The sequence below is a fragment of the Marmota flaviventris genome, chromosome 2, assembly GCF_047511675.1.
Source record: "Marmota flaviventris isolate mMarFla1 chromosome 2, mMarFla1.hap1, whole genome shotgun sequence".
NCBI lineage: Eukaryota > Metazoa > Chordata > Mammalia > Rodentia > Sciuridae > Marmota > Marmota flaviventris.
The window spans coordinates 68,650,710-68,664,289 of NC_092499.1; the positions used below are offsets into that span (position 1 = coordinate 68,650,710).

At 47.1% G+C, this 13,580-nt stretch overlaps 1 protein-coding gene across 11 annotated transcripts in view; it reads right to left on the reverse strand.

The window, feature by feature from the left end:
• The window catches only part of Syne2 (spectrin repeat containing nuclear envelope protein 2), a 332,720-nt gene that overhangs the window by 2,171 nt on the left and 316,969 nt on the right, over positions 1–13,580 (reverse strand). For 10 of the 11 annotated variants that reach the window (XM_071607983.1, XM_071607984.1, XM_071607982.1 and 7 more), the window contains 11 exons: positions 13,392–13,574; positions 11,448–11,585; positions 10,397–10,591; positions 9,372–9,654; positions 8,762–8,830; positions 7,739–7,878; positions 5,306–5,420; positions 4,061–4,263; positions 2,789–2,989; positions 1,777–1,905; positions 813–1,004 (listed from right to left, as the gene is read on the reverse strand). In XM_071607983.1, the coding sequence (XP_071464084.1) occupies positions 813–1,004; positions 1,777–1,905; positions 2,789–2,989; positions 4,061–4,263; positions 5,306–5,420; positions 7,739–7,878; positions 8,762–8,830; positions 9,372–9,654; positions 10,397–10,591; positions 11,448–11,585; positions 13,392–13,574 (1,848 nt within the window). The remainder of the gene's footprint in view (positions 1–812; positions 1,005–1,776; positions 1,906–2,788; positions 2,990–4,060; positions 4,264–5,305; positions 5,421–7,738; positions 7,879–8,761; positions 8,831–9,371; positions 9,655–10,396; positions 10,592–11,447; positions 11,586–13,391; positions 13,575–13,580) is intronic. The other variant, XM_071607981.1, reaches the window with a different exon arrangement.

Consider the following 13,580-nt stretch of genomic DNA (forward strand, 5'->3'; position numbering starts at 1 on the left):
TGAAAGCCACACCCCAACAGTTCAGTTCAGAATAGTCACAAGAGCACAGAACCATGCTTCACACAGTCTTCTAGGCCCTGCTCCCTCCCCAAGCCTACAGCTCCTCCTGAGCAGGGTCCTTCTCTTGCTCTCCGCCCTTGACTCGAAACCTTTCCAGACAAGAGAGAACATAACCAGGGCAAGGCCAGCCATGTGCACTGATTCCAGCTGACCAGGGGCTCACCAAGGTCACTGTGGCCATCGAGACATCAAGTCTTGGGTGTACAGGAGGAAGTAGACATTCTAGAGTGGAGGGACCTGTCCCAAGTTTGGGGAGCCCACAGCCTGGGTATTCCTTTGGTTCTGAATTATATCCCATTTTAAAGAGAAGGAAGTTAAATAAATTAGAGAAGTGGTGAGAACAAAGGGACCAGGACAATAAAGAGGACATGAAACCTCTGAAGTGAGTGGGGTGATGTGGGAAGACCAGGCCCTCATCCACTAAGGCAGATGTCAAGGGAAACTCTCAAGAAACAGCACTATTGAGATATAGGTGAGAGTGAAGCCTTGAGTCTGTTTGATTTGAAGGCAGAAATGATGACGGATGGCTGCTTTCCATAACCCCAGCCATGACAATTAAGGCAGTTACCTTGCTCTCTCCCTTTTCACATGACAGAACACATGTGAGGAGCTTATGCAATTTTTATGGCCACACTCCACTCAGTCCACCTGCTCTCTCCTGGCCTCCTCACCACAGCAAGGCTACAAACCCTGCCTTCTGTCTGCCTCTACTGTGACATCTTAACCCATAAAAAAGCCACCAGGGGACTCACCTGGCTTCCCCGTAAGGACATTAAATCTTGGGATACTTGTTCTCGTAACTGTTTGAGTTTCTTCTGGATGACATGGACCTTCTCTTCAGCTTCAATGTAGTCTTCTCCATGCCCCTTAACGAGAAGGCTGGTGGAGAGCTCCTGTAGGGAGTTGACTTGAGGCTGACGTTCTACTAGTTCCTTTTTCAATTGCTGAAATAAAAGTGTGTGAAATAGTTGTCCAAAGAGAAGCTGGTGTGGCCACCCGAGGCTTTCTCAGTTCCCGATGAATGCTGAGCCTTCTACTTTGCCTGTGTCCTCAGTCTAGCACTGTTTAGAGAGCAAGCAGGTTGCACCCTGCCCCTGCTTTTTATTCCTTTCCACTCTGCAGATAATTATGATGCTGGAGAAATCAGAGGAAAGGAATGAGTGGGGTGGGGTAGGAAGACTTGAGCATCCAAAATTTTGGTACCTACAGGAGTCCTGGAACTATGTCCCCAGGGCCTTATGTTTTTCAGGATGTTATTTATTTCAGAAGCACCTGGGATTGAACCCAAGGTCTTATACACACTAGGCAAGTGTGCACTAGGCTCTACCACTAAGCTCCACCCAGCCCTTCTGATATTTAGATAGTGTCTCGCTAAGTTGCCCAGGATGGCCTAAAACTTGCAATCCTCTTGGCTCAGCCTCCTGAGTTGCTGAGATAACAGGCCTGTAACACCATGCCTGGCTTGTCAGGTATTATAAACACTCATGTCCCCAATTCCTGAGAGTCTGAAAGACTTCTTGCTCTATCTCTTCATCTCTGCAAGTCATTGTGCTTCAGGATTACAGAGGGCATGAGGGAACATGAGGGCCGAACTCCTGAGTCACAGCTCAGTCACAGTCACAGCTGCCTCTGGCACTGTCCGTGCACAGGAGCACTCTGACCAGCTGGAGCAGCCAGCAGCCAGTGATCTGCAGAAAACTGGAGAAGGGAACTTACCATTAGTTCTTTCTGGCACTCCTGGAGGACCTGGCGGTTTGCCTTTGGAGTGGTGACATGAGCCTTCTGCCTCCGGTTCTCAGCACTTGCCAGCCACAGGAGCAGGTTTTGACTTAATTCATGGAAATCCTTAAAAAACAACATAATCTAAGCACTGTGCCTTCTGGGCACCATGGGAGAGGAAGTGCCGGGAAGGCTGCAGGCTGCTTCTCAGCCATCAGTCACCCATTCGTCTAAGCCAGTGAATAAAAGGGCCACATCTCAATTACAGTACAAGGCCTCAAACCAAGCCAAGGGGAGAGCAGGGGGAAAGTGCTAGCAGAAAGGAGGGGCTTCGGGTCATCCTCAATGAAGAGACCACATGCATTCTTCAACAAGTTCACTGGGCTCGATGGCTAAGGGAGCTGGCCCAGGCTGTGGTGGGCTCTGTTTCCTAAAATGGGGTCAGAGCTAAACAGCAATGCAGTGTTAATAAATGCTGAGCACTTATGTGTCAGGCACAGGGCTAAGATGACACACACCACCTCATTAGTTCTAAAAAGGACCTGGGAGACAGGTATTAAAACGATGCCCATTTTTCAGATGAGAAAACCAAGACTGGGAGAGTCAGTGATTTTGCCTAAAGTCCAAACCTATGAAGTCGGACAGCTGGATTAACTGTTCCTGTGTTCCATGACCAGGTCTGCCAATCACTCTGGCAGAAGGACAGAGATGGGGCAGTGTTGGGGCGGCATCCCCAACCTACAAGAATGTTTGCTGTGACCCTTACAGGTCACAGGGGGTGGGTGAGGCCAGGGGACTCAAGGAGAGGAGTGTGAGTGTGTGTGTGTGTGCGCGCGCACGCGCGCGCACTGGGGTGCATGACTCTTTGGAAACACACAGTAAAGCACACATTTCCTAGTACAAGCCACATTTGTGCCAAAGCAGTCTGATGATAGTAAAAATATCTGCTGCTCCCACCACATGGGCCTGGCCACTGCCGGAGACAGGGCCTTGGGCTGAGTCAGCATACCTGGCACTGCATGAGCGACTGCCGCAGGTCCCCTCTCCAGCTGTCCACTGCGCCCTGGACCGCTTCCCAGCGCAGGCCCAGCTGGCGGAGTCTACTCTGGAGCTCTGTGGCTTCGGTGCTCTCAGTTGGGAGAGATTCCTTGCCGCTCACATTGACAGAGACCATTAATGCCTTGTAGTTGTCAAAAGCTTTTAATATCTCCTGCCACAGAGGGAAATGAGTGGGCTAAGTGCTCTGGAAAAGGAGGGGCTCCTTTGAACCTCAGTAGGGAGCAGGCCTTCCACACACTTCTCCGGGCTGTGGCTACTGAAACGCGAGTGACCTCGCTTGTGACTGGCTAGGAAGCATCAGGTGAGGGAGCTGCCTTATAAGGCCAGGGAACCTGGCACGCTAGCCCACACGGCCCGACAGCAGAGGCTGGTCTCCTTGCTGGTGGACTCACTGGATTAATTTCATGCTGGAGGCATGAAGCGATCCTGCTGACTGCCACAGCCCTTGCTCTGTGATTGACTTAATAAAATTTCTGGACCCAGATTAAAAGTCTTTTGGATAAAGTATATGTCACTTTTCTATCTCCAGATATCCCAGAAATGTTATTTCTAAGATGAATGGAAATCCCTGATATACAAACGCACAAAGTAAAATAAAAGTACAAATATGAAGAGTGCTTGAATACCCCAGGACCCCTTGCCCAGGGCCTCTAGAGCTCAGGCTTGTGTTTGGAACACCTCCAAAGTACAGGGCTTGAACTGCCCCTACTCTGCTCCCTAGGCTGGTACAGGTGGGGCCCAGGCTGATTATGGGTGACAAATCCCAACAGTATAGTAGGGTGACCAGATCAGGCCACAGGATCTACCAACCTGGAACTATACATATAGTTCAGACTTAAAGGTGCTGGACAGTGGCCACCAGCACCTCCACAGTCTCGAGGTAGCTGGGTACAGTGGTATCTGCCTGTAATCTGAAGTCTGAGGCAGGAGGATTACAAGTTTGAGGCCAGCCTTAGCAACTTAGTGAGACCCAGTCTCAAAAAAGAAAAAGGCCTAGGGACACGGCTCAATGGTTAAGTGCCCCTGGGGTCAATCCCCAATAACAAAAATGACAACAACAGAAAAGTCTAGAGGTGCCTGGGAAATCAGATCTGTCCATCCAGAAGTGACATGAAACAGGCTGACCTCTACCACGCTCCATCTGTGAGCTGCCACCTACCCAGCCCAGCAGTGCGTTCACGTGCCCGTTCTCAGCTCCTCTCCCTCCAGGCCTCCAGCTCACCTGCAATCTCTTCACTCTGGGTTCCATTTCCTGGATGTTGGAGGGAGGCTTTGCCATCTTTAAAGTTTCAAGCTCTGCTTCAGTTTTTCCCAGCCAAGCAGTGATGGCGCTGATATTAGAGTTCAGCTGCTGCATGTTTTGTTTCATTCTGAGTTTACTGTGAAGCTCTTGTGCCTGAATCAGTTCCCATCTGTCGAAGGCACCTGAAACAAAGCCACCAATTAAAAAAAAGCAATAATGCAGACAGACTTCTCTGGCTGAAGCTACTAGGGGTCAGCATGGTAAAAGTGTGTGGGATGCCCCTTGCAGGAGGATCTGGGTAGGGTTGTTCTCTCTTCCAGAATATGGCACAGCGCATTTCTCTGTGCCACACTCCCAAAGGCTGGAAAGAGGCGGGGACTTGGGGAGGAAACCCAGCATGGGACCGATGTGTGCTCTGGTCGCCAGCTCAGCATCTCAGTTCTCCGTTTCCTCTTTTGGTCCACACACAATCACACAGAGCTATCAGCTTCACTTTAGATTTAGCTGAGCAAAAACTCTGTCAGTTATTGGTCCGGTCTAATGAGGAGACACTTGAGAATACTTTATCATCTTTATTTTGATTTTTTTTTGGTACTGGGGATTGAACACACTGAGCCAAATCCCCAGCTCCTCCACCGCCCCCCGCCCTCGCCTTTTTAATTTAGAGACAGGGTGTTTAGAGACACCCTGTCTCTAAATAAAAACTAAGTGCCTCACTAAGTTGCTGAGGCTGGCTTTGAATTCAAAATCCTCCTGCCTCAGCCTCCCGAAACTTCACATTTGAGATATGTATATGAAGTCATTAAAAACTTCATCATAGGAGGCATATTTTGTCAATGTTTAAAGAACAGTTTCCAAATTAAAATGAATAGTTTAGGGACTCATAAATACAAGTCATTTAATCTGAAAATAATATTGGCTGTTGTAGAGTAAGTTTAATAGTTTTGGTGAATCATATGTTGGTCAATTCCTAATTTTGCGGGGGTGAGTGCTGGGGACTGAACCTTTACCACTGAGCTATATCTCCAACCCTTTTAATTTGTCCAGACTGGCCTCCAACTTGTGATACTCCTGCCTCAGCCTCTGGAACTCCTGGGATTATAGGTATTCACCACTGCACCCAGCTTAATTCCTAATTAATATTCTTTCAGGTGATGTTTCAAATGCTCAGCTAAGCCCAAATACCACACACAATCTCTCTGATAGCCGCCGGCATAGCAGTACCTGATGGCTGTCCTGTTAGGGTGGCCAGATGCTCGTCTTCCTGCTGAGGGCTGCCATTCAGGACTCTTGGACTTTCTTTGCCACCATCAGTGCCTGGATGTAATAGCAGCTTTCCCTAGAATGAGTCAAGAGGTCAGTTTAACAGGGGAAAGGGTCCTGGGAGGGAGAAAGGGAAGGAAAGCAGGGATATCAGGGAATGAAACAGATCAATTTATGTGTTGTGCAGGTATGAATATATCACAATAGGTCCCATTATTATGTATAATTATAATGCATCAATTAAAAAAACAATAAAGAAGATAAACAACAAAAGCCATCTATAAAAGTTAAAAGTTTTCTGAAGAATGCCTGGGTTCAGACTAATAGGCAAGAAATAAGGGTACTGGGCCCTTTGCTTCGAAGGGCCACTCACTAGTAATATGGAGGTGGCTTCATATGTGGTTAGCATTTATAAGCAAGCAGAACTGAGTGGAGAAACAAAGTCTCCGCAACAGGGGCTGGGGCTGGGGCTCAGTGGTAGAGCGCTTACCTAGCATGTGTGAGGCACTGTGTTTGATCCTCAGCACCATTAAAAAAATAAATAAATAAATAAAATAAAGGTATTGTGTCCATCTACAACTAAAAAAAAAAAAAAATTAAAAAGCCTCTGCAGCAGCCCAGAAAAGGGCAAGATGGCAGCAATGGGAATAAAATTAAATTTTCATGCTTTAAGGTCCCCAGGAGAACCGTGGGAAGAAAACTAAAAACAATCTCTGTGCTTACCGTGTTGGCACGTTCACATTTCCACAGCATTTTCACTATTCCTCCCATTTCCCTACTGAGGTGGCTGGACAAACCGCCTCTGAGGGTGTGTGTCCTTCACGGCACACACTGGCTCTCTATTATCACAGAGCTGAATGGACTATGTTACTCAAGCCTTTGCAGAAATAAAAGTGTTTCTTTTAGGAAAACTATCCTTCCTTTCTTTGGATTGAGTCCATGTGGCCTATTTGTGTGGAATGAACAAATTTTAAAAATCCTTCAAATTTGTGGGGACATGCCTGCTTCAGACACAACAAAAAGGTTTGCGTTTTTGAAACTGGCCAGATGAAGGACACGAGAAGTGTAATGGCTGGGAGAAGCAAACCACATGGGCCCAGGGTATGTGAAGCACAGGTCAGGCGCTGGGTCTCTTCCCCCCATCTTATTTCACACCAGAAGGGCAGATTAAGTGAGAGCTGCTTGCCAAGCAAAAGGAAGTATTTCTGAACTATATGTGGCCAACCCATTGTCAAATGACTGGGATTGAATGTGTGAAGATGATCCACCTCCAAGTGGGTAGCCATAGTCACTCCTAGATAGAGGGCACTCTGACTAAATCTCCTGATGCTTACATTGCTGTTGGTTTCTCTAAAAGATGGTATTAAGATAAAAGGGATGCTTTAATTTTAACTCTCTTGTCGCTAATCCTCTGTACTAAGAATATTCTGTGGCCCATAGTTAACTCTAGGCTGTCCCCCACTTGCCCAGCTGGAGCATGCTAAGAACTCATGTAACTGAGAAGGGACAGATGCTGTGACTACCCCCCTCCCCCAATATGGCAGCAGTAATGATGACCTCCACTCCTGCGGGCCTTCTTTTACCTTTACACACATCAATCTTAGCAACAATTATGCAAGGCAGGGTTATCCTTGGGTGAGTCAAGCTCACAGAGGCAAGATTAAAGTGCCTTAGGTTCTGCAGTCATGAACTGGCAGGGCTGGGAACCCAAGCCACCATCCACCATGGCCTGCCATCAAGTCTAAACATGAAGTCATGGTGTTTTGCTTAGGATGTGGTCAAGAGGTCAGTTTAACAGGGGAAAGGGTCCTGGGGAGGGAGAAAGGGAAGGAAAGCAGGGATACCAGGGAATGAAACAGATCAATTTATGTGTTGTGCAGGTATGAATATATCACAATAGGTCCTATTATTATGTATAATTATAATGCACCAATTAAAAAAATAATAAAAAAGATAAACAACAAAGGCTTGGGAGCTCAGGAGCAGTTCAGGAAGGCCCAGCAACTTGTCTCTTTAATTTTTACATGGAAAACTGACAAAACAGAAACAATTACTACTATATTATGTCAACATACACAAAGATAGTTTTGGCTAGAAACCTCTCTGGTCTGTTTGCCAGGGTCCTAATGGAGTGTGGATGGACAGTTTAGCAGAGATTTTTTTTGGTAGTGCTAGGAATCACCCAGACATTGGGACCTTGGGCCATGCTAGGCAAGTGTTCTACCACTGAACTTTATCCCCAATCCCTCAGTAGAGCAACTGTCCCATGAGAAAACCAATTCAAGATGTGCCTAGGGAGTGAGCACATGTAATTTGCACCAAAAATCTCTCTCTCTTAAATTTTAACTCTTACTCATACATTTGGGTTACATTCCCAGGAGAGTCAAGACTTACATAGGCTGATTTGTAAGGGGTGCTGGAACCCGAGGGGATGGGTGGTACATTCCTGTCACCTTCCATTTGTTTGTAGTGATGCTTGGGACGGGAAGGGCTGTCAGGAACATGCCACGAGTGGCCATCAGAAATGGATTTACCTGAAACAAAAAGTTGCAAGTGATGGTCTATTTTGCAAACAAAGGATTCCTCTTTAGTGACACAAAGCAGGTCATGGGGAATATGGCATCAGGTTATAGTGTCAAGATGAGTTCCTCAGCTCTCCTTGCAAAGCATGCATGTTTGCAAAACGTCAGTATGTCTCAGGAGGGGATGAGATGAGTCATGCAGCTGAGCGGCATCGTGCTGCACTAGATGGGATCACAGCGGAGCACAAGGAGCATGAGTGGCTGTGGGATGAGTGGCATTTTGAATGGAGCTGGTATCTTGAGTGGGGAGGGGAAACTGGGTGGCCAGGTTGGGTCTGGGGGCCAAGAAGACAGAAGGCCTCTTGGAATTGAGGGGAAGGGGTGACCTTGAAGATGGACTGGAGACCCCAAGGGCTGCTGCTCGTGGCTCTCCCCCACCACAGAGTGAAAGATAAAGGTTAGAGCTGCAAGTGGAAGAAAGGAGGTTGTTTTTCTCCTGCAGCAGAGGTAGGGGTACCCTCACCCCCACCCACCCAGCCCAGTCCCTGGAAATGGTCAGAAGCCAGGAAATAGTTCCAAACCAAGCCACCATGAAGAAAAGCTTGGTCCATGCCAAAGGACTTCAGTTAGATGGAGGAAATGAAAAAAGGCATCATGAGAAAATTCCTCCTGCATAGCCCTGCGGGGAGGAGGGCTGGCATGGAGACGCTCTGGTGAGGGCAGGGAGCACGCAGCTATGGGTGAGTAAGGCAGTGTAAATACACCATGACACGAGGACCAAGGCGCATGGTGTCCACAGAAGGCACAGGGCAGACGGGACATGGGAGCAAGGGTTAGGATGCAATATGCGTCACGGGACTCTGCCATGTGGAGACGTGCACGGGCAGGGGCCTACCAGAAGATGCTTTCAAAGTTTTTGTGGTCATTTTAAGATAGGCCTCAGGATTTTCAGGGATTTCTACATCTGAAAAAGAATAATGTCATTTTCCTCACTGGACATGCCTGCAGATTAATGCCCAAGTAGTAAGTTAACAGTTTTGAAACATTGTCAGCTGAAAGGAGGAAACTAACTACTCTATCTTTTTTATTAGAAGAGTTTTGAAACCAGGAGTTTTTTTTTTTTTTCCCCCCAGCTGACCTCTGATTGCCTGCTGTAGTGGTGGAAGGAGGGGAAGTTCTGTAGAAAGAACAGAGATGCTCAGTCTACTGAGGCTCCGAGAAACTCCACTGAAAAGTTAGCTGAGGAGTCTCCCCAACAGCGAGAGCCATCTGTGCGCGGCTTTAATGTCTGTATGTCAATTTCTTGCTTTTTCACCCTTTCACTGGTTCATAGGAATGAGCCAGTTCTCAGGTAAGTCAAAAGGTGGACAGAACAGAACCCAGGAAGCTATAGAAGTCTGTCTGGGTTGGCCACAAGCTAGACATCAAGAGCTGCCCGTGTCACTAGGGTGCTAGGAACACAGCCAAATGGGTCAATTTCTAGGACTCTGGGGATCTGCCATTACCTGAGAGTGCACTGTAGTATGGACCTTCCTCATCTTCTTCGTGAGAGGAGGAGCCCCCCACGTCACCTGTGTGATCCCACTCCAGAGGGATGGAGTCCACACTGACAGGGGTCTCACAGCCAGACCGCTCGTGGCTCAGAGCAGGGGGCACAAGATGGCACAGGGACTGGGGAGACGAGGGTTCCTCGCTCTCTCCCCTTTTATGCCAAGAGTCGGTCTGGATTTCTCTGGGGTCTTCCATGTCTGTTTCGGTCTCAGAGGCTTCCTTTTCATCTTCCAAACCCTAAAGGGGGGAGTATCCAGCTTTTAGAATTAACCAGTTCAAGGGCAATTCACCTAGAAGGAGCCCTGGAAGTCTGCCTGGCTAGCAGCCACCACTATAGGCATTTCTAAGGCTGATTCAAAAAGAACTGTACCCCCAGGCTCTGCTTATGGTTATTTGAGTTTAGCCAATCTAGAATGGGGCTAGAATCTGTATTTTGCAAAAAATTCCAGCTGTTTCCAAGACAGAAAGCTGAGGTATATAATCAAACTTAAATAACTTTATCTGGAAGGTAGGGGAAAGGCCGAGCAAACTTTCGTGTTAGTAGCAAATTCCTCCAAGAATCAGAAAGTTTAAAAAACAAAACAAAAACAACTTCAAATCTGCCAACAAAACACCAGAAAGGCACAGATATTAAAAGCTTTCACACATTAAGAAACACATTCCCAAATTTGTAATGAAAAAACCATAACAGTTTTCAATGAATTCTCGGGGTACCGTCATGTGCCAGAGGAGCCCTGTACTGAGGAATACATTGAAAACAGGTCAGAGGGGCAGGAAGTTTTAGAAGTACCATCCTCTCCACTGGGTAGTGGGGACTTGGAAGTACTCACAGCTCTATTTAATAAAAGCAGAAATGAAAAATTTCAGCATAGTCTCAGTGATTTTTAACCATAAAATCAATCAGTTGAACCTCTACAAAACTGACATCCCAATTCTTTAAGCGGTTGGTGGAGCCCTGGGCAGGCGGCCTTGCCCTTACCGGAGCGTGGGAGGTCAGGCGCCGGTGGAAGCGAGAGACCCTGCCGAACACCTCCTGGCAGTACCGGTGCAGCTCCTCCAGCTCATCCTCAATCAGCACGGCATCTAGGGGCTCGCTCTTCTGAATCAGCTGCTCCCCAAACACGATGAGCTGGTCGATCTTGTTGGTATTTAACGTAATTTCCTGTTGGAAGCCCTATTTAGAGGATGAAAAAGAGACGACTTCAAAAGAAAGAAAATTGCACCCGGGGCGTCCAGTGCTATGTTCAAACAGGGCCTTAGGAAAAGGCGTGTCATTTTGGTTTTGTTCCTATTTTCATTTTGTCTTGTACCCAGGACTCCAGCTTCATCAATTTTTAACCAAGTGACAATGACGATTTAATAGTTTAAAAAGGCTGTATATGTATTTTTTTCCTCCTCCTTCTGGGCACCGATTTTTTCCAATTAATAAATTCTAAGGGTTTGACACAGATGGACGTTAATCATTCTTGGGTGTGAGGGAAGTAACTCCTCTGGTTGATACTGGGTGAACACAAGAACATTTCCCATAATAAGCAACCAATGGGCATCTGTTTGCCTCAGATGAAATAATAATGTTTATGGGTGCCATTAGGGGAGAAAAATTTTCATTTCTCATTTTCTTCTAAAGTCTAGCTAAGGAGAGAACAACCGTGAGATAAACCTAATGTAGATATTGGTTAAATCTGTTCTTGGCACCACCAATGATAGATTTCCCTTTCATTATACTCAATTTGAGTGCTAGAGAAACAGCATTGTATGACGTTTCTATTTGGAGCCTAAAGCAAATTCTCCCCTTGGATGATTTATAAGTGGCCATCAAAAAGGGGGAGGGGCCTCATTCCAATGACCCCTCAACTGCAAGGATTAGTGTCCTTGCTCATGAGAACCCAGTAATACATAGGTAAGATGCAACCTAGCTGCTCAAAGAATTCTGGAATTTGCTCTTAGAGCATCAGGTGAAATCTGTACTTGGCCAGGGCTCCTCCTCAAAGCTGCCATCTTTGAAGAGGAGCTGAGGAAGCAGCCCTTACATTCAGCTGGCGCATTTTGTCATCAGCATCGCTCTCGGAGAAGTGCTCCACATTGGTTAGCTGCAGGTCCATCTCTGTGAGCCACACCAGAATGCTCTCCCTGGTGCCCTCGAAGTCCTCCCTCTGGTTGGTGAAATGCTGCAAAGGGGAAGAAATCAGATCTGTACTGACCTTGGGAAAAAGTTCAGGTATTCATCACCTTTGGCTCAAAGGAAAGGGTGTCCGAGTGCTCGGGAAGACTTGTATCGGGGTGCCCAGGAAGCCTGAAAGCACTGTACTCTGCAGCCTGGGTCTGGTCCTGGCTGTGATACCAAACAAGCCCCCAACCTCTGAGCCTTGGTTTCTACCCTAGCAAATGAGGGAGGTGTGGGAATGTTGATTATGATCTCAGAGGTCTTTTCAAACACTTGAAATTCTGTAATTCTTTAAGTCAGGGATTTTCCCCTGTCCACTGAGGAACCCCTTGGGAGGCCGGGCCAGGCATGGCAGATTTAACAGCAGCTTCAAGATGGAAAAGTGCAGATTGCAGGGCTGAACCTGGCTAACTGACTGCCCCACTTGCCTTTGTGTAATTCTGAGCATGTTGGAGACCCAGAGGAGATGCATCACACCTCCAGTTTAGGAGGCTCTCAGATGGGCAGCCAATTTCCAGAGAAATGTGGCATTCAGAGCCAAATGACCATTTAGACTAGTAATAGTCCAATCAAGAAATTAACACAATGAGCCGGCTGTGGTGGCACACCCCTGTAATCCCAGCAACTCAGGAAGCTGAGGCAGGAGGATCACAAATTCAAAGCTAGCCTCAGCAATTTAGCAAGGCCCTAAGCAACTCAGTGAGGACCTGTTGCCAAAAAAAAAAAAAAAAAAGGCTGGGGATGCTCAGGGGCAAAAACAACAACAACAAAAACACAATGAAATTGTCTAGATTACTAGAAATGGTAGCCAATGTCCTCCTCAGAAGGTTAAAACCCAAACCAAACCAGAAACACCAAAACAAAACAAAACAAAACAAAACAAAATATTCTTATCTTTCTAAAAGAGTTTCAAAAGTATTCTGCCTTGAGAACAGAGTAGGGGTTAATATCACATTGGATAGCTCCTGACTATACTCCTTTAGGTTTAACTTATGAACTACAGAAATCCAGGGTGAGTACATACAGTTGGCTCTCTGTATCCTCAAGTTCTACACTGGAGGATTTGACCAACTGTGACAGAAAGTATTTGAAGAAAATTTGTCTGCATTGAACATCAGGACAAGACAAGACTTTTCTTGAGCAACATAGTGTAATAAGTATTTACTTATATTAGGGACAATTAATAATCCAGAGACAATTTAAAGTATAGGAGGAGAGGATGTGCATAGATTATTTGCAAATATCACACCATTTTGCACGAGGGACTTGAGCATCCAAAGAGTTTAGTCTCTGTTGGGGGAGGGGGAGTCCCCACTGTATTATTGAAACACCAGCCCCCAACCTCTGAGGTTAGTCACTGAGCTGTAAAGGAGAATAATGGCTGCCCCCTACCTCTGCAATGCGGAGGGGCACATGCATGATGGGGTTTATGCATATTCCTGGGGGCACATAACAACACACAGACAGGCAAAGCAGGGCTCTTTCTGGAAGCTGTGTGTTGCCTCCACTGACCCAGGAAGCAGGGCCTGTGCTCTGCGGGCAGTCCCTGTGCTCACGTGTACACTGGAAGTTGTAGAGAGTTGTGTTTTGGTAACACAGATCACATCAATAGGCTTTACGAAGCCCCAACACAAATCCCTCTTTAAAAATGAACGCTGGCAGCTGAGGGCTCCTTGGTGCAAAGAGAACACTAAGACAGGTTAGTCCTGCAGTGAAATCTCCCTGCGCTGTTACAAGCCTGCCACTGCCTGTCCCATATCGCTTCTCCCCGAAAATCTACAAATAACCCCTGTGCTGCAGGAAAGGTTACCCTGAGTCTCCGCAGGATGGCTGTCACCCGCTTCTGGAGGTTGTCCCAGCGCTGGTTGCCCTCGTGGACCATCTGCTTCAGTTTGCTGGCCGTGTCGGTGCGGTTCTCCCGCGCCAGCCGCCGGTACTGCTTGTTGATGAGCTCCAGCTGAGTGAGCCGCTCGTGGATCTGCCGCTGGAAGGCCTGCAG